This window comes from Hippocampus guttulatus, chromosome 15 (genome assembly GCF_054856545.1).
Source record: "Hippocampus guttulatus isolate MCC_2025c chromosome 15, RoL_Hgut_1.0, whole genome shotgun sequence".
Taxonomy (NCBI): Eukaryota; Metazoa; Chordata; class Actinopteri; order Syngnathiformes; family Syngnathidae; genus Hippocampus; species Hippocampus guttulatus.
This window is the reverse complement of record NC_141275.1, coordinates 10,834,178-10,853,337: the sequence shown is the minus strand read 5'-3', so window position 1 is coordinate 10,853,337 and position 19,160 is coordinate 10,834,178. Positions and strand designations below refer to the sequence as shown.

General features: G+C 41.3%; 1 protein-coding gene across 1 annotated transcript in view; it reads right to left on the bottom strand.

The window, feature by feature from the left end:
• The window catches only part of gabrb2b (gamma-aminobutyric acid type A receptor subunit beta2b), a 34,181-nt gene extending 24,975 nt beyond the window's left edge, over positions 1-9,206 (bottom strand). The window contains exons 1-3 of the mRNA XM_086131139.1: positions 8,975-9,206; positions 8,709-8,806; positions 8,302-8,369 (exon numbers count right to left, since the gene is read on the bottom strand). Of these exons, the coding sequence (XP_085987265.1) occupies positions 8,302-8,369; positions 8,709-8,806; positions 8,975-9,054 (246 nt within the window). The 5' untranslated portion in view covers positions 9,055-9,206. The remainder of the gene's footprint in view (positions 1-8,301; positions 8,370-8,708; positions 8,807-8,974) is intronic.
• Positions 9,207-19,160: the final 9,954 nt, after the last annotated feature.

Sequence of the window (19,160 nt, the reverse complement as noted above, 5' to 3'; positions counted from 1 at the left end):
CATTCCTGTTCCAGCACCTTTTTTCCAAATCCACACGAAAATCCTTCTACTGGTATAATGGGTTTCTATTTGTCAATTTTGCCTATTGTCAACTTTTGGCCCCGGAATATTTTTCTACTGTACAGCATTAGCACTCATTTTTTGCTCACCAGAATGGAACTTCTCTAAAGAGAACTTTTTTTTTCACTCAACTAGGGCATTTCTATGCGAGAATAACCTTAGGTGACCTTGAAAACAAAATCCCATTCCATGACCTTGAAGATGTGGACAACGCTTCCCTTTTCACATATCGTCTGCAATCCCTTGTATTTTCCCGAAGCTGCTGAAGCGAAATGTGATCTCACCGCCCCCTCAGCCAATGCTACACTATCATCCATCGACTTCAGTGTCTTGAAAAAGCCCTCCAACAACAACAAGCAGCTTTCAATTTCCTGTCCCACACTGTCCTCTTGCCGCCAGCGACAGGCTATGAGGAGCCTGGCAGAGGGCACAGCTTCTCCAAAGAGGCCTAATAATAAACATGGCAGCCCCCGCCGAGCTGAGTGACATATATTCCCCCGTCTCCCAGCAGCTGAATACGGACTCCTTAATATTCAAACGTCGTAGCTGGAACAGCTTGGGCGCTGCATGGAGTCAGTCTGAAGTGCGCGCGCACACACACACACACACACACACACACACACACACACACACACACACACACACACACACACACACACACACACACACACACACACACACACACACACACACACACACACACACACACACACACACACAGAGAGACTTCTGCAGGGTTTTCATTTATCCCCGTTTCTTCCAGCATGAAGAATTACATTTTACACTGTTGTATCAGCAAAACCAATCAAGTTGAGTTGGACGCAGTTAACATCGAGACAGAGCGAAAACAAATTTAGGATCCATAAACTGAGATTGAATTTGGGTGCTAAAGCACCACCGCCCCCCCAAAATAGTTTAGAAATGCCCGTTTAAGAGACAGATTTTATTCGAGAGGAGCAAGAAAACAAACTGCTGCATCATAGCGGCGATTGAGGCCTATTAGTGCAGGTAAATTTGACGATTTTTGCATGTGATTACCGAATCTATTTTCCTTCAGCTTTGAGACACACAGTAATGTTCTCTCCTTGCAACCATTTTCTTGACTCTTTCATCATTTACTTTAGCCCGAACATCACTTTGGAAAAAAAAAAATAATAATAATAAAATCATAACATGATGGTGAGTCAAATTTAGAGGCACTATTGTCCCCCGCCTCCCCTGCTCCAGAAGCAGGGATTGCTTAGTTTAGTCAGTTGGCAGCTGTGCAGCTTAACGGACGACATACAATTTATTAGAGTCAATTGAGGTATCTGCAAGCCCTCTTTGTGTCCTCTCCAGAGAGGAACGGAGAGTTAAAGGACATTGGGGAGGCGAGGGGGGGGTAGAGGACAAGGCCCACAAAGATTATTAGTGGAGGATTATTAAGCGCTCAAATATCCCGATGGAAGATGTGAAAAGAATCGACAAAGATTTGCCTCTTAGTTGTTATCGGTGACCCGAAACTTGACATCATTACTCTTAAACCGACATCAAGTGTGTTTTTCTGGAAATATTTTGAGTGGACGTCAGTGTCACTGAAGCTGAAACTGGAAGTTTATCTTGTCTTTAACTCGATTCATGTTTTGGAATTGAGTTCAGCACAGCTTTTGAATTCAAGATAAAGATTTGGAGGTAACGTGGAGTGATGTTCACAATCGTACAGCTAAGGAAAGGTTTTAAAATATGTGCCAAATTCATGTTGGCCTTAATACTGAACTATAGTAATCATAACCTTAGTTGCGCGAGCATCTCATACAGTCCTGTGCATAAATTGTGGTCATTCTTACGATGCTATTTTGTTCTATTATCACTCAGAAGTTCTCAATTTCTTCACACCTACTAAAAAAGAAGCCAGACTTTGGAAAGTGTCCCACTTGCATTTACAACCCCAGCTGTGCTGACACCGGCATCTGTTTTGTCTCCCTTTCAAAGACATTGGTTGTTCTATTACTTGCTTACAGTCCAGCATAGCCTCGTAGTCTCTATTGTGAAGACCTTTACATTCGCAGTCGAAACTATTTGTAAATTGTCATCACGACCTTCGTTCTCCGCCCTCTAAGGAACTTTTATTTTACACCGAGTGTGCGCAAACTAACCAAATAGAGCAGTGGGCCAGTGGACCTCAAATGGTCAGACGGTAAACCCACTTTGATTTGTCACTGCCCAATCCGCCTCACGGGCCAAGGCGCCAACCTTGTGTCATCATCAAAAATGGAGAGGAGCGCGCGGACACAGCTGATGTCGGAGATGGAGGGAAAAAAAAAAGACAACACTAATATGGCATCATTATATTGTGCAGGTGCACCTAATAAAGAAAAAAAACTCAAAGGGGATCAAAGGTAAGAGATGGCACACGTTCCCCGAAGCTCAAAATAATCATGTCGTGTTCCAGGGTATCGCATATTTGCTCGCGCTGCATTCAACTGGTTGTACTTTCTCTGCGTTCAGAACAATGGATTTAGTGAAAGTCTACAGGGAGACGTGTAGGTAGACCCACCTGCATGAATAATGCATCAATCAAAGCTTCTTTTTTTGTTTTGGAGTGTGTGTGTGTGTGTGTGTGTATGTCTGTGTGTGTGCGTGTGTTTGCCCCTTAACCAATGCGGCCCTTGTGACTTCTGAAACAGATTGTTGAAGTTGTATGCAGAATATGAACATTAAAATGTACTGTATTAAATTCGACTGCATGTATTCAAGGAATGCCATGTGGGAAAAGGGAAAGGGATGTTCTGTGAATGATAGTAACCCAAAGGATAGTTGTCACTCACGGCATCGCTTCATGTGCAGACAAAAAGTTTTTTTTTTTTTTTTTCGTTCATCACAACTAGTTTGAAAAACCTTGAGCCAGCAAATAAAGCGGTTTTGGTTTCTATATAAGTAATCATTTCCTGTTCCCACTATGTGCATTTTGGATTAAATAATGCAAGCGCACTTTCTAGATGGAACGAAAAATAAAATAAAATTCTTAGGTGTCTAAAACCAACAAGGTTGATACTTGCACAAAATAATGTCTATCGAAACATAAGAAGAGCAGAAATGAAATATCTTCACCGAAACACCAAACCAGGATTCCACTGACCCTCCCTACACAGTCCTGCTCATAAAACGTCATATAAACACGAGAAATGATTTACTAGAAACATTGAGAAACGTGGCGTCAGAGTTGTTGAGAATATTTGAACACGGCGTTAAAAAAGCTCGACTATGTTCCATTCACACAAGCCATGTGACCTGGAGTATACGTTAGATTTTGGTCAAGAAAAATGTTGATCATCTCAAAAGTTCTTCTCCCGACTCACGGTTCGAAATCCAACTCCTTTCTACATCTGCTCACTCACTTCTCAGAGCCGTGAGAGGCGCGACAACAAAGCGTTGTCAATTCGGTGTGATAGCCTGTTGACAGAATGGCTTCAGTCTTGCTTGTATAGTGGCAGACAAGCTTGTGAGGTGTCAGTCACCGAGACAGCTCCTGCAATGTTTCCGGCTACGAAAACAACATCTTGACTGAGGTAAGCCGATCACCAGATGAAAGTCGCGCGGCTTAGTCCCCGAAACTTCACCCCTCAGCTATGCCTGCGTGACGAGTACGGCTCGTTTCGCGTGTGAGGTAGATCCATTTGTTGCCATCGTCTTTTGCGTATAATCGAGCTTGAGTGCTTTGATGTCTTGAGGCACCGTGACTCCGCTGACGGTGATTGCAAAGGTCCACCATGCGACCCGTTCGAAAAAGCCGCAGGCTCCAAGAACACGAAACAAACACAGCAATGTTATCATGTTAGTTGTTTTCCCAAATACTTTAATTTTGGTCGCTTCGATTTGAATTTTCAGAATAAAATGAGGCCTAGTCTCATATTTTTATCTTGTGAGTGACAGTAAATCATGGCTGAACCAATCTCATCTTGATATTTGGACAAGGATAAGGACAACGCAATGCAGAGATTGCATGATAACAACAAATTTCGATTGAATTTTATAATCTGAGATGCAATGAAATTTTCTCGATGGATGATTTCTTGGGTGTATTTTTGTTGTTCTGAAATGCCATCGTAACAAATTACAACGCATGGTAAAATCTGCGTTGCGCAAGGCATTATCGGCCAAACTAAGAAACAATTAGCGAAGAAAATCCCCAAAATCTGCTGTGCTAGGAAGCTAGTAAAGACATTTTGGAAGTCAGTGTCAAAAAAACATTTCGGCACACATAAAGACAGATGATTAAGATTTGGTGTCGACCAAGCCTTTGAGATTCAAAGGGTCTGGCCTCAGCCCCTGATTGATTAATTCATTGATCACAATACTTTTGTCCCAATTGATGAATGTGAAAATTCCGAAACAACAACATTGAGCAGTAATGGACCTTTAGGAGGTTGTGAGGGTTCGGCGATTCTCGCTGGTCATGATCAATGATTTGGCATCCCCATTTGAGCTGTTCTTCACACATCCTTTCTGCTCCCCGACTGTATTACGGCACCAATTCAAGTCCGAAATGAACCGCGGATGAGACATTGCTCTGTCCGTTACGTAATCCAAACATTGACTTTGCTGCAGGCCGTGAGTCGAGATCGAGCGGGTGGGGGGGTGGGGTGGTAGTAAGGCCTTTGTAGGGCACACGGAGAAGGTAAACGTCCTCAGTTGACGTCCTCGGTTTTACGCGTATGATGCCGCATATGCTAAAACGCTAACTATAGGCTAGAATTACAAGACGGCGACATAAATCCCCGCTTATAATACACTTACAAAGTCTCAGTACATCACCTGTACTTTTCACAGGAAGAGTTTCAATTTGTGTCCATTTCTATTTCCACACGAGCCATTCAGTGCGTGATTGTTTGATGCATTTGTTTATTTTCGTGCAACGTCCCGCTCCCCTGTCAATGAAGATGAAGTCAGTGCGGCCGACTCAATATCATTTTTAAAGCTCTCAGGTGCGGGTGAGATATTACACAGCCTGTAAGTGGCTCCACAATCTTCCCTTCCTTTTATGATCATATGGCAAGCAATAATCTCTTCTCGCCTTTCATCCAACATTCATCATAATATATCTGCGTGATATATTGTACAGGCGCCGCCCACGGCCCATCCGGGATCTCCTTCGTGGAGCTTTTCTCCAAAGAACTTCACAAGCAGCGACAAAAATAGCCATGAAAGAGGGGCATTTTGCACAATTCTCATATGTCAAAGGAGGAATATTCGAGCTTTGCGTTGAGCTGGCGGGCCACCTGCCTCGGGTTGAACGTACAACATGACATTGGTATTCAGAGAGTGTGTGTGTGTGTGTCTCTCTCTTTGGCTGAACACCACTGAGTCATGCACAGTGAACTCTGAAGCCGTACGAGGTGCATGACCTTCCCTCCAACACTATTTGGCTTTCTGCATGGCAACTCTTTCGTGTCACCATCTCTCTCTTTTCCTCACTCTCTGTCTCTGTCTATCTCGTCCCCTCACACACCGAGGTGATAAATGTGACCCCCGGGTCTTACGTTCTCGTATCCATTTTCACCCTTCAAGCCTCTGAGGCCCGGGCGTGAGCCACACAGCTCCTCGTTCCATGTTTGTGGCATGTTAGGTTTTCGACACATGCAGCGTGTGATGCTTCGTGTCAGGAGTTAGTCTGAAGCACGTGAGTTTTCTGCTGACGAGTAAGCAAGCTGGACACTATCTATGAGAATTAATGAAAATATTTATAGACAGTTTTTTTTAAGTTACTTCATGATCTAAAATATCTATTGACATAATAATATAAAAATGAGTCCTTTAAAAACAAAAAAACAACAGCAAAATGACACTACATTTTATGTTTGAAAAAAATGAACTAAAACTGACTAATTAGAAGGAAAATACCATTGTCATCTTTGTCACTTAATTTCTTTGAGGGTGTATTTTCAAGTTATTTATGTTGAAATCACTGTGAAAGAACGTCGAAGAATCGGCAGAAATATCATTTACTTAAAGCTTTTTATTACTTTTTTTGTGCTCTTCAAATGTGCCATTTTATATAAAAAACTAAAGCTAACACTAAAACTTCTAACTAAACTGAAACAAAGAAAAGAAGATAGAGTAGCTCTAAAAACGAATTCAAACTAACTGAATTAAGATAAGATATTCTAGCGACAGGTTGACCGTGGAATACATTTAGAGGTGTCAAATTATAGCTATAATTGCAAATAATTTCAGTTATATTTTGCGCAATATGTTTTTTAATCATGTTAATCTAAATTTTAATCGATAACTTTATTATTTCTGTAGGTGGGTTGCCTGTTACTTATAAATGTTAGTTTTCGAAACTTAATTCATTAAATTAACAGAACAATCTCAAAGTCTTAGAAATAAGTACACAAACACCATTTTATGTTTAGCAAACCCAATTTTTATTTGTGCTGGAACTGCTTTTATTAACAGTATTAAAATGTTCATTTAAAACAAAATAAAACAACAATTTTCTTCAGCACTGTTTTAAGGGTCTGTTTTATTTATTATCTGAAGCAAGTTCCGTGTTCAGTACTTGTATTGCTCAGAAAGGTGTTCTTACTGTTTTTGATATGTTAACCTAAGCACTTTTTCTGGACAAGGTGTTCTCTTATTTTTATTTTGTAATTATTTGGAGATTTACAAAAACAACACAGTGATATTCCCCCTGGTGGTCGAAATTCAAGGTTGCAGGTAGGATTTGGGATGACAGTAGTCTCAAATACAGCAGAAAGTAAATGGCTTGGACTGCATCTGTTCAAGTCTGTTTAAAAACAATAAAATACTTTATAATACCACTTTTTTGTGATGTGAATCTTTTGATCTGCCTCAATGCTCAATAATGTAATACATTTTAAACGGAAATAGGGGCTTTCTCAGCAATTTTTAGATTTGATTAAAATATAGATTAATTAGATCAATTACAGATAAGAATGAATTAATCTAACCTTTTTTAATCTCTTGACAGCACTAATTATATATTATTTCTGTTTTCTATCATTTCCTGTGATAAAAACTGATAGAAATTCAAGGTTGAGCAGCATTCCTGATTGGATTGTGGTCACCCTTAGAGGTTCCTGCTTATGTGCATGGAGCATTTCTCGACCTTAGACTGACTGTTTTTGGATGTGGGTTTTTTTTTTTGCCTAGACAAAACTGGAGGGTCCAATAAATAGTCATTTGTGATACATTAGTTTTAAGTGTACCGTAAGAATCAGAAATTGACTCTTACTGTACCTCCAAATGAAAAGGGGTCCTGAACCTCATCTCTGATGTAAACAAACAAACAAAATGGTGATAACTTGACTTAGATATCTTGTATGAATTTAATTATTACGCCAATGTCATCAAAAGGCCACTTATATAATGCTTGTGTATAATGCCAGGTCGCCTTTCGCAGAACAATTCCACCTACATGTGTCACGTGTGTATGTGCATGACCCCGGTCGCAAATAGACGCAGCATCGTCTGCTTTTCGCATCACGTCTCCACTCAAGCAGGCAGTCTGCATGTGCACAAACACAACAACATGAGCAAAAAGCCTTCAGGGGGGTTTTCACTGCTGCCAAAAATATTCCACATGACATCAAAGCATGAGTCATATCACAGCTAGCGCTGAATTCACGTCACAGCAGGGGGGGCATTTTCCTATTTTCAATTTAAAAAATGAAATAAAATCAATAAGGAGAAACAAGCAAAAATAGATAGTGCAGCAAATGATCGTGATGGAAACTGCAGCACAAGCTTGATGAGTGAGCTTCCAGAAACGGGTGCTATTCCGACAAAATATCAGTAGGGGGTGCACTTGTATGGAGCAAAATTTCTCACTTCAACTACTGCCAGTGTTTCCAGTCAAATAATAATAATGACAATAACATAAAAAAAATAAGCATTTATAAACCAGGTGCGACACGAAATCTAAAGTATGTTTTTAACACGGCACTAACATCTCGTCGACACATGGGACGAGACGGGGAAATATTTAGCCCTCTTTCTTAATTAACATGCTTGTTGATGTCTCGATAAATATTGTCCACACAAACGAGGCATTCATCTCATGTGCACACTTTGAAGCCTTTTAACATCTCATGTCGAGACGAAAACAAGAGTGTGGGGGTTCCCCTTCCGTGGATTTGGGAGGGGATCCCCCCGCGCCTCCCCAACACCCCCCCCCCCCCCCCACCTTCATGCAAGAATCCACGCAGGGATAATTAGGCAGGCTTTATGATAACTTACCATATTGACTTCTGACACCATGTCTATGCTGGCGATGTCTATATTCATGCCCACTCCCACTGGTGCACCTGGGATGAAATAATAATAATTAAAATAATAATAATAATAATTGGAAACTGTGGTGCAGCCTTTAATAAGGGAATAATGATCCTATTCCCGCTTGTGTGAGATAATGTTTTTTTTTTTACGTACAGAAAAAAAACATCAGCACATTTGACCATTTGAAAAGTTGAAAGAGGGAATGCTGCAGCTGTTGTAAAAGCGCTACATAAATCAGGATGTATTGTATTGTATTTTCATGCATGCACGAGTGGTGATATTTTTGGACGTGCACATGCACATGACTTGGTTGGCATTTGCACAGCATTGCATTGCATTAGCGCACAAAGTGACAGCTCAACATTTACCTCCAAAATCTGGCCTCAGACGAATATCATAACCTGTCAACAGCCTATCCACCGTCTCTTTAACCAAAGGCATATTGCTCGGATCGTTCACACCGACACTGTGAAGGAGCACACACACACACACACAAACACAAGAGTCACACACACGCGCAAATTAACAGATTAAGGTGACAAAACATTTCACGGAGCGCAAAGTCTCCTGCACGCTGTTTCCGCTGCTGGTCCGGCAGGAGGGAAAATAAAGGAGAGAAGTGAAGCATTCTTACCTTTGTGCGCACACCACGGCCACTACGAGGGGGAACACCCCGACACAAAACCACCATCTTCTTCTTCTTAACACCGCCATGCTCGCGTCTTTTGATGGCGTGTGTTGTTGCTGTTTCTTTTCTTTTTTCTTCTTCCTCCCCAGCCTCCTTATAGACAAGACAAGACGAGCTACAACTTATTCTTGCCAGTGCGGTAATTCCAATGCTGGACGCATGCGCAGTCTGCGCTACAACGTGAAGACTGATGATGAAGATGATGGTGCTGCTGATGATGATGATGCTTGTGACAGAAGTGTAGTAGACAGACAGCCAGACGCGGGTGGAGTTTAAAGGGCGGGGGCGGGGGAGTCAACTGTCACTCGTGAGGGATCTCCCAGTGTGATGGACTGCAATTAGGTTGCAGGTTGGATTCCCATTGCAATGAGCAAGGCGTGTCTTTTTGTTCCGCGCATCACTCACGAGACATTCAGTTGTGTACGGTAACTTTTAACATCCTGTAATCACTTAAATAAGGACATCCGCTTTGATGAATTCAAACAAGACTGAGAGACAATAAAATTCAGTATTTTGAATGTAAATACAATGAACACCTGAATTGGTTAATCGGTTCGGTCTAATGGGACCCATTGCAAGTATTCTGACTTAACATAGATAATGCTGGCACTGTGGTGTATAATTTAGAGGGGAAGTCAAGTAAAATAAAAATATTTACAATAGGTTGTATTCATCCCCCACTAGTCTAAAAACAGTATTCTAATTCATGTATGTGGGATTTAAGTAAAAACCAATCATGGCTCAGATTACAAAAGTAGTATAACCAAATTCAAGAAATAAATGGTGATGATGTTGATGATCATAACCGTTTGTCTGAAAGGAGTGTGCGTGATAATATTTAATCGTCATAATAATAATAATAATAATAATGATGATGATAATGATGATGATGATGATCATAACTACTTGACATCATAGTCCGATACTTCTTTGGCAGGATTGTCATAAACTGGCCACATCATCAGTGTGTACCCGTTTTCTAGATTGGAAAAACTCCGGTCAGGTTTGTCTTATTTGCAACTGACTTTTCGTGATTGGTTCTAGGGTAGTTTGAAAAACTTCCTGAGGACATTTTCAAAGCAATAAAAACATTTTTAAAGGCTGTAAAAGTGTGGAGGCAAGCTAGACTAGGTTTTAGACACACGCAGATTGGCGCAATTAAAAATGGGCACATTGCCTCGTCGAGAGCGGGAACAGAATACTAATTACTAAACAAGAGCAGCAGAATACTAGAGACACGCCTAAAGTTGAATCAATGCCAGCTCATTAATAACCTACCTGATAATGTGTCCAATTTCTTGGTGCTTGGTCACTATTCTTGATGGTCAAGATGTCAGAAACAGCTCTCGTGATGCAAACTATAACAAGAATAATAGTGTTCAATTAATACCTCTTTAACAGCATCAATCAAAACATTCTGAACGTTATTGCAGGCTAAATGCATAGTGTTATGATCGGTGTGCCTTCACATCCCGGAACCAGTGCATCGATCGCCATACATCCAGACCTGTATATGCATAGTGCATTAAGCATGTCTTAACACTGCAAGAGGCACGCTGCCAATTCCGAAGTGCCTCGGGCTTTGGAGGCTGGATCCATGTAGACGAGGAGTATGTGGTGAAGCTACACTGGCTACGCACGCAAAGCTGAGCAGGATGCATGCACCACCGGGGAAAGGAAACTCCAGTCATGGAGGAAATGGTGGATCGGTTGAAGATGCCTCAGCATTGAGCCCTTTTTTAAGAGAGAGTTGAGAGAGAGATTCCTTCAGAGGAGAAGCAGCTGTAGGATTGCAAAAAAAAAAAAAATCTCCTTGCCACCTGATGGTGTCACTATTTAAAATTCTCTAAACAGTGAGTCTGTTTCAGTGATATGCAGTATGTTATTGACAGTACCCTTACACAAATTGGTGCAATGACAAATTGCGGGGAGCTTAGTCTTGAAGCTACAATTTTGACTTCAAATTAAAATGGGAAAATTACCTAACTTGCCAGTCAACGGAAATCACGCAAATTACCCACCGACGCTGGATTTTTGCCATTTGTCTATTTTTTTATTTTTTAGAATCTACAATAATGGTGACTTTTCTTTTGGGAACCACACACGCCTGCCAGATTCTGCCACAAAAGCATTTGGACGAAGAACGTCAAGATGGTGTGTGTATGAGGCGCCCGTTCCTTAATAAGTCTACACACCCCCTGTTTCGTTGTAAAATGTTTGTGATGTAAAAAAAAATATGGGATCAAGAGAAAGTATTTAAAAACTTTTCTACCATTAATGTGCCCTCAAAACTATCTAACTCAATCGAAAAAAATATATACATGTTTTTTCCAAGATGGGAAGTAAAACTAAGTGAGTGAGATAATGATGATTAACCCCAAATAAATGTTCTAGTAGGTTTTCCTGATTTTTGAGTATTACGCGAAAGGGATTGCTTCCCGAAATTGTCATATCTAGAGCTATAAAAAGGTTTTTAATTAGTATGTGAGGCTTTTTTTTTGTACTGTGCCAGTAATCGTCTGCACATTTGTTTCCTGTCTTAAATCTTGGGAAATCTGTTGTCCAAACGTGCCAAATCGACCGAGTGAAGCCGTTGCATTATTTACACATTGCAGACCGGCCTCGCAGGGGGAAATGTGAAAAGATTTACTATGCGGCACCTGGTGGATCTTCACTGTGGAGTTTACACCTGGTCTGCTTCCACCTGCCCAATGTCTGTTCGTCATCCAAGAGGGGCCGCACGCCAAGCACCACACGATCGGCACACACCTTCCCGCTGCCATTGAATGTGACTTTCAAAAGACCCTCAGCCCGACATGTGAATCTATTTAACATGTTTTAGTGCGTCATCCGTCCATCAAAATTTAATTCAGAAAAGTTCATCTCAGAAGGGAAAAAAAATCTTTCATTTACTTCCTAAATAGAGGTGAGCCCACATAATGCTTCTTGAAATCCAAAAACTGCACAAAATCTGCGCGCATGGGTTACTGCAGCAAACAAGGCCGTCTGTCAGTAGAATGTGGCGGCTGATTTGAATTTCTCCGTCAAGTTTTCTGTTTTGTTTTGTTGACAGCCAGTGAAATAACAACTGGAAATCAAAGGCACCTTCCCGTTGGTTATGATGCTTGGAATGCTTCATAAAAGTTGCCCATCAACATATGAAGTTACTAATAAGTGAGAGAAATGGCAAGGACTGAAGAGGACTGTGGGAAATCAACATCTTCCAGAGCTCACGGACACCCAAAACGCTATTTGAGGGAGGCGCTTGTTTTTTCTTCGTGCACATCATCTATATGGAAATATGGACAAAACAGTCAATGACTAATAGTTCCTCATTTATTTTTGACTAAATCCAAACAAATTTCTGTCTTCAAATGAAACCATTTGTTCCGTTTCCCGGCTCCATGCCGCGGCCTTACATCCACGTTGACGAGCATATGCAAATGTAACCCTATTGTTGTTAAACCATGCTTGCATCCATTACTCTTCGGCTCAAAGATCAATATACGCACGGCAGGCCTTTTTCCGGCATTCACTGAAGTGATGATCGGGATACTTTCATCCGCAATTACGCTCATGAATTTTTCATCGTAGATCCATAATACAGTGTGCAATGCTCACCGGCTGCTCCCCTCCCATTATTGTTCACCTGAGAAGAGAAATTAGCACATACGCTACATTTAGCTTCAAAAGAGCCCTTGATGTGTGCTGCGTTTTTTTTTTTTTTTTTTTTTTAACACTCCCCATGGTTGTTCAGAGTCTACACCTGTCCCAGGAATAATATCAGGTTTGGAGCGCTGAAACGGGGATAAACGGGATAAAGCGAGCCTGTCAGACAACATTTGGCCTTATCTCCTTATCTTCTCCAGAGGAGGCGCCACCTGCTTCCGCTTCAAGGTTGTCGTGCCCTTCAGGCAGCGGATTGTTTGCTACTCACCTAACTCTCTACTGCCGTAGTGGTCTGCTCAACCACAAGCGCCGACAGGAGGGTCATCTTTGGACACAGTTGGGAAGAGGAGGAAGTAGAGGACCGCTGCGATGATTTGAGAGTGTCTGCCAAAAAGCTGCTCTTCGGGAGAGCTGGCTGGCATCTGATGTGATGATTTAGATGGCGACACATGAGGTTGTTGGCTTCTTTCGACAGTTTCCCTCCCATGTCGCTCCCTGCAGACAGCGAAGGTGAAAGGAGATATATGATGCATTGTTTTGCCCCATAATGTAAAAAAAAAAAACATTTGTTGGGTGTCTTACGGAAATAAGTCAAGGATTGAAAAATGGACCTTATACAAAAAACATTCATGTCATGTTCATTAACTCATTCAGTACCAGCCAATTCTGGACCAAGTCTGAAAAGACGTTTAAAGACGTCTTTGGGAGTGAATGAGTTAAAGACCGTAAACTGTCCATAAATGTGAATGGTTCTTTGACTATATGCGCTATGCAGTTGACTGGCAACTCATCAGCGTCCTCAGTCTGACTTTCTTGCTTTTTTTTTTTTTTGAACATGAGAAGGAAAACTATTGAACTCTGTTGAGCTGAGTGTGAAAAATCAATCAAACATACTTTGAAACACAAGAAATAAAAAAAACCTCATACCTGTGCGTTTAAAAACAGTGGATAATTTTTATGACAAGTTAACACCTGCATGCTTGACCGCTTCCATTTTATTATTTTTTTGTTCAACTGAGTTTGGCGACAAAGCAACACAGCGTTTAAGTAGCACCACCGTGGCGCCGGCGACTTCAATTTGACATTGACCCTCTACTTTTCCATTAGCAGTAACCATGGAGACTGTGGCATACACCTCCACGTCTCACACATGCTCATCATGTGCGAGCATGCACTTGCATGACTTGTTTTCCGCACCTTCTCATGCGCTCTGAACATTTACAGTAGTTCAACTAAAATTCAAACTTGAATAAAATACATTTGGTTGATATGAGTGAGGCTTTTGGCATCATGGGCTAATTCCCTTAGCTTTCGGGTCAGTAGTTGCTCATGAGGAAAAGAAAATGTCATTTCAACCGGATAATTTAGCACAATCATTGCTCCCCCAATTGCGACAATAATGAATTAACGTCTTGTGGTTTGAGTACATTCCAATACGTAGTGGACACAGCCATTGCCCAAGTGTGGGTAAAATATGACGTGTATTTCTCGGGAGGAGGTTGGTGGGGAAATAGAGCACGGCATACTACGTTGCCCCCTTTCCACCTCGCTTAGGAGGACGATAACCTTTTAAAATAAGTCCATGATGAGGGTGATAATTGGAAGTGGGAGCAAAGAAATGTAACCGCAGGTAAGCAGTATGTCTTAGGCGGCGGCTCGGAGGAGAGAGAACCACACCAGATGCAATTGGACAGGTGGAAGGGCAGCAACACACACACACACACAAAAAATTGCGCACTCATCTTGGTTTCCTTCATCGTTCACAACAGCTCGTACTCCGTCTTCTTGGTTTCACTGGGACATGTTGGCAGGCATCAGTACACTGTTCAACTTATTTTTTTTTCCTCCTCTCTCTCACTGTCTGAATTTTATAGGTCAACTGAGTGCATATGAGAAAAAGTTTTCTCCAAAAAGTGTGATGGGAGAAAAAATGATTGGCAGGCATGGAAATGGTAACGCTACTTCTCCGGGCTCTCGCGTAATGAGTTTTTATCCGCAAGCGTTTTCCTGCGTATGCAAATATCCGATACACTTGATACATTTTTAATAAGCGACATTACTCTTGTGCATTTGATATCTGGACAGTCTAACCTAAAGATCTGTTGTAGGATAATTATTTTTTTTTGTGAGGCATATTATGAATTTATGACTGCTGACTTTATTTTATTTACCGACGTAGTGTACCTAGCGTTGTGGTACTTTCATTTTAGACGATCATTTTTCAAAACGTATGTCAGGGGACCTATCATTATAGCCAGGAGAGAGCATCCTTCAACTTTTGAGAATCCAACTGTAATACAAAACACTTTGTTCATGAAAATAACTCATTTGACAAGTGTAAAATCACAAAAATTAATCAATGACAAAATGATACACTACCATTTTAAAACATTGTTGTGGCGAAATTCATCTACTTTCTCCATCTCCTTAGTCTTGGGCGGGAAGAGGGACCCTGACAAGTCCACCAACCAACCACATGACACAATGAAGACAACCCCCACCCCCCGCCTTCATACTTCCAGTCACACCGAGGAAATTTTTGTCTTTTAAGATATTTTAAGAATGTGGGCCGAAGTGAATGCCCACACAAGCGTGGGGATAACATGCAAATTCTACAAAAGGCCAGAGCTAAGATTCAAAACAGGAACCTCTTGACTGCGAGGCAGACGTGCTAACCACTGGGCCAACCACCGTGTTGGAATTGTCAACAATCCAACCCAGTCCATTTCGTTGGGATCCACATCCTTTTTCGATAAACACAAGGTCTATCGAAATACCACACACAAACACCCCACCCCCCACCGCCCCAACAGAAATTCAACATTTACTTTATCTTGCTATGATATGGTTCTGTCTCCATGGCAACTGCCGCTGCCATTTCTCGTGATGTAGAGGCGGTGCGAGCACTAAGGATGGAGAAACAATTTTGAAGAAACACTTTTTATTGAGGGTCAAAACAATGATGGGGTGAGAAAAAAAAAAAGTTTTTCCAAGTTAAGCGGTCGCTCAAGTTATTGCGGCGAGTCAGTCAGCGGACCCGCAAACATGCCACGCACGCCCTGTACTTCCTTGTTCCAACGCACACAAATACCACGTGACAACTTTCCTCCCATCATCGTGGCGGCCTGTAACCTTTTCCCAAGTCCTTATTTAAGCCACTTTTGGAAACAAGAGCCAAACGTCCTGCCTTTTGTGTGACGACCAAAACCAAAATGAAGCGCTTCAAAGTTTAGAGGAACACGCGCGCGCGCGCACACACACAAGTTTCCCCTACTGTAAGTGTTACCATGGCGACCGCACGGCGAGGCTTATGAAGTACAGTGGGCCCGTCTCACGTGGGAGCTGGCATGTATTTATAGAAGCACTGCGCCGTGGTCAGGAATGAGAAATGATACACTTTCATGTGCACACATGTTGCGCAGTGTTCGGTGTGTGTGTGTGTGTGTGTGTGTGTGTAAGTTACGAATATGAATCTGAACTACAAATATGTTTGAAATGGGGGGGGGGGGTAAGAGACAATGTGTGTTTCTTTCACTTTTCACTTCTTTCACTTCACTAGCTTCCAATCTTTTTTATTTAATGCCCTGAGCACACACAAAAATAAATACAAATGACATCGAGTTGTGCTTTGAGAATCCTCCCGCTGTCAGTGATTTTTTTTTTCTTTTTCGCAAACAATCTGCTGGCCTTGCATCAAAATGCAGAGTGCATATCATGGCAGGTTTAATTAAACCTCCGTTTATTTGAATGATGAACTAATTAAAATCGTTTTGATTCCGAAGCATGTCCCCTTATCTCGCCAAAGTAATTGTACTTTGCAAATGGACATAATTGAATTGCTTCTCATTCTATTGTTCCCATGGAAGGGGACGAGTACCTCCTTGCAATCCATCATTATCACTTTGCCTCTCATCTTCATGCACATCTTAAAGTCTAATGAATGGCTGAAGTGATTACATTCGGTGAAAAGTGTTGTCTGCCAAATAATGACCTCCCATTATTTATATTTGTTCACTTAAAGACAAATTAATGGGGAATTGATGAATGGGACCAGGTGGAATGAGCCACACACTTGTTTACAGGATTGAGAATTTTTCATCATAGTAAATATAAGATGTCAAGTGTTTCGTCCTGACACTCTTTTAGGGCTTTCTGTCTATTCTTACCATTATCATATGTCAGGCAAGTGCTGAAAGAAGTTAGCAGTAAAACGTAGTAACAGTAAAATATTCACACCATAATGTCGATTGTAAGTTTGCTCTAACTCAGCCAAGTGTGTTTTACTTTGTGACATCTATCTGCATAGAAGAAAAATGGATGCCCCCTTCAGTGAGGCAGAGTACTATTTGCCTCACCCTTTTAATGTGCTCCTTGATGTAATCAGCAAAATTAAATAGATTACTATGGAAAATACATTTTCTTATACCTGCATATATGTACAGTGTATTTTTTTTTGGTTCTTTGTTTTTATAAACTTGATCTGTATTATGGATGGAACTGTGGGGAAATGTTTTTAAGAGTTGCTGTTTGGCTAAACACACTCAATATTACAAGAATCCTATTTTTTGCGCATACATTCGTGTTTTATATACATTTTAAGAGTAAGAGCGCCCTGTGATTGGCTGGCAACTGATTCAGGGTGTCCCTCGCCTACTGCCCGAAGACGGCTGGGATAGGCTCCAGCACCCCCCGCGACCCTAGTGAGGATCAAGCGGTTCGGAAAATGGATGGATGGATGGAGTAAGAGCTTAGTTTAGACTAAACCATACTCTCAGTTAAATATGCCGTTAATGTGCGGAAGAACACAGCAAACAGACAAGCATGGTTAACGTAAAGAGATTGTGTGCATGTAATGGGCAAAAATGCCTAAAAAGCAAAGATGAATGTGTGTTTGTGGGTGTTCACAATGTGTGCTACTTTCAAGCTAAAAGCTACTCAGGTGGATTAGACTGGAAGGCAAAGTGCTTCTATCTACATATGCAGGTCCCTTTCAGTTTCAACATACAGTATGGCTTCAGGACTCGGTATTTTGACAGTTAAAAACAGGACCAACTTTTAAAACAATGATTTGCCATTCATCAAACCCAATGCCATGTTAAGAACCTTCATAATGAATGTGCTGTGCTCTTGATCTTCAGTGATTCACTCATGATTGCAAATTATTGAAAGCCCATTTTCAGCACGTAGAGTGTTTGGTTCACAAAGACAGCACCAGTTGAAATGTGACGTTGCGTAATCAGCCCGCACATTTGAACGGCGTCAGAAGACCACCCTATATTTCTCCCTCTCTGCCTCGCCGCATGAATTTTTGATAACAAATGACTGTGATAGCAGTTATAATGAAAAAGTAATGCTGCGCCGAGATAATCTCGCTGCTTGATCAATGAAGATTTCTTTTCTCTTCCTGTGCATTCAAGTATTGTTCGAGTTTAATATGCACACAAATACAAACTCAATGTGCCACGCGCCCAGCGTAAGAATACAATATCGCAGAGTCATCTTCATGAACTTTTAGTTGCACAACTGCATGCAGTCGGGGTAAGAAAATGATTCTACACAATCGAATGAGATGTGGGAGGCAAAATCGTCTTCGTTTAACAAGTTGGATATTATCGTGGCTGAAATTTCCTGGGAGCCCTTTACCATTGCCGCCAATTTAAGTCCATCCATTTTCTTTTACGCATGTCTGCATTCGGCGAACTGTAGCCTAGGATAGCCCAGAATAGGAACTTCGATAAGCCGCCATTCAAATGAAGCGAATTTTTAAAAAATGGTGAAATAGAGGTAATGCCCTTGCATGTGGGCAAGGAGAGCCACATTTGCCAATGGGCTTAACTGTTTAGCGAATGGGACCAAGAGTCGACCTGCACAACAACAACATGACAGCACTCGTGAGGAGTGACTCCAACTCCCGCAAATCCCAAGGCCACACCCCTTAAAGGCACGTATTCCATACACAAATACATCATAAATCATTACAATTTTGTAAAAAGAGTTTGTTTTCATACAACACAGTGATTTGTTTGTGGAAAAAAATGAAAATAAATAAATCAATTGGGGAAAATTATAAAAATGTTCTCATGTAACCAAATAAGTAGCCAAAATAAGAACAACAGCTCTGACTATGATAACTTGCACTTCAACTCTACATACTGTTACATTCTTCAACATTCAAACGTGATCCCCCCCCCCCCCCCCCCTTAGTGAAGGTGTACCTAATGTTGTGGCCAGTCAGTCTATATACAAAATATATCAAACTATCACCAGCATTTTACTGGTTTTAATGTTCATGGTGGTGCTATTTGTCTCCTCTTCCTCTTATGAGGAAATTATCGCCATCAATTTCAATATTTTATTATTATTATTATTATTTTACTTTTGTTGCAAAATCCTCCCCCTCCTCCCTCCCTCCTCTTCCCTTCCCTTCCCGCGTGTCCGTCCACGCTCTCCACTCTCCAAACTC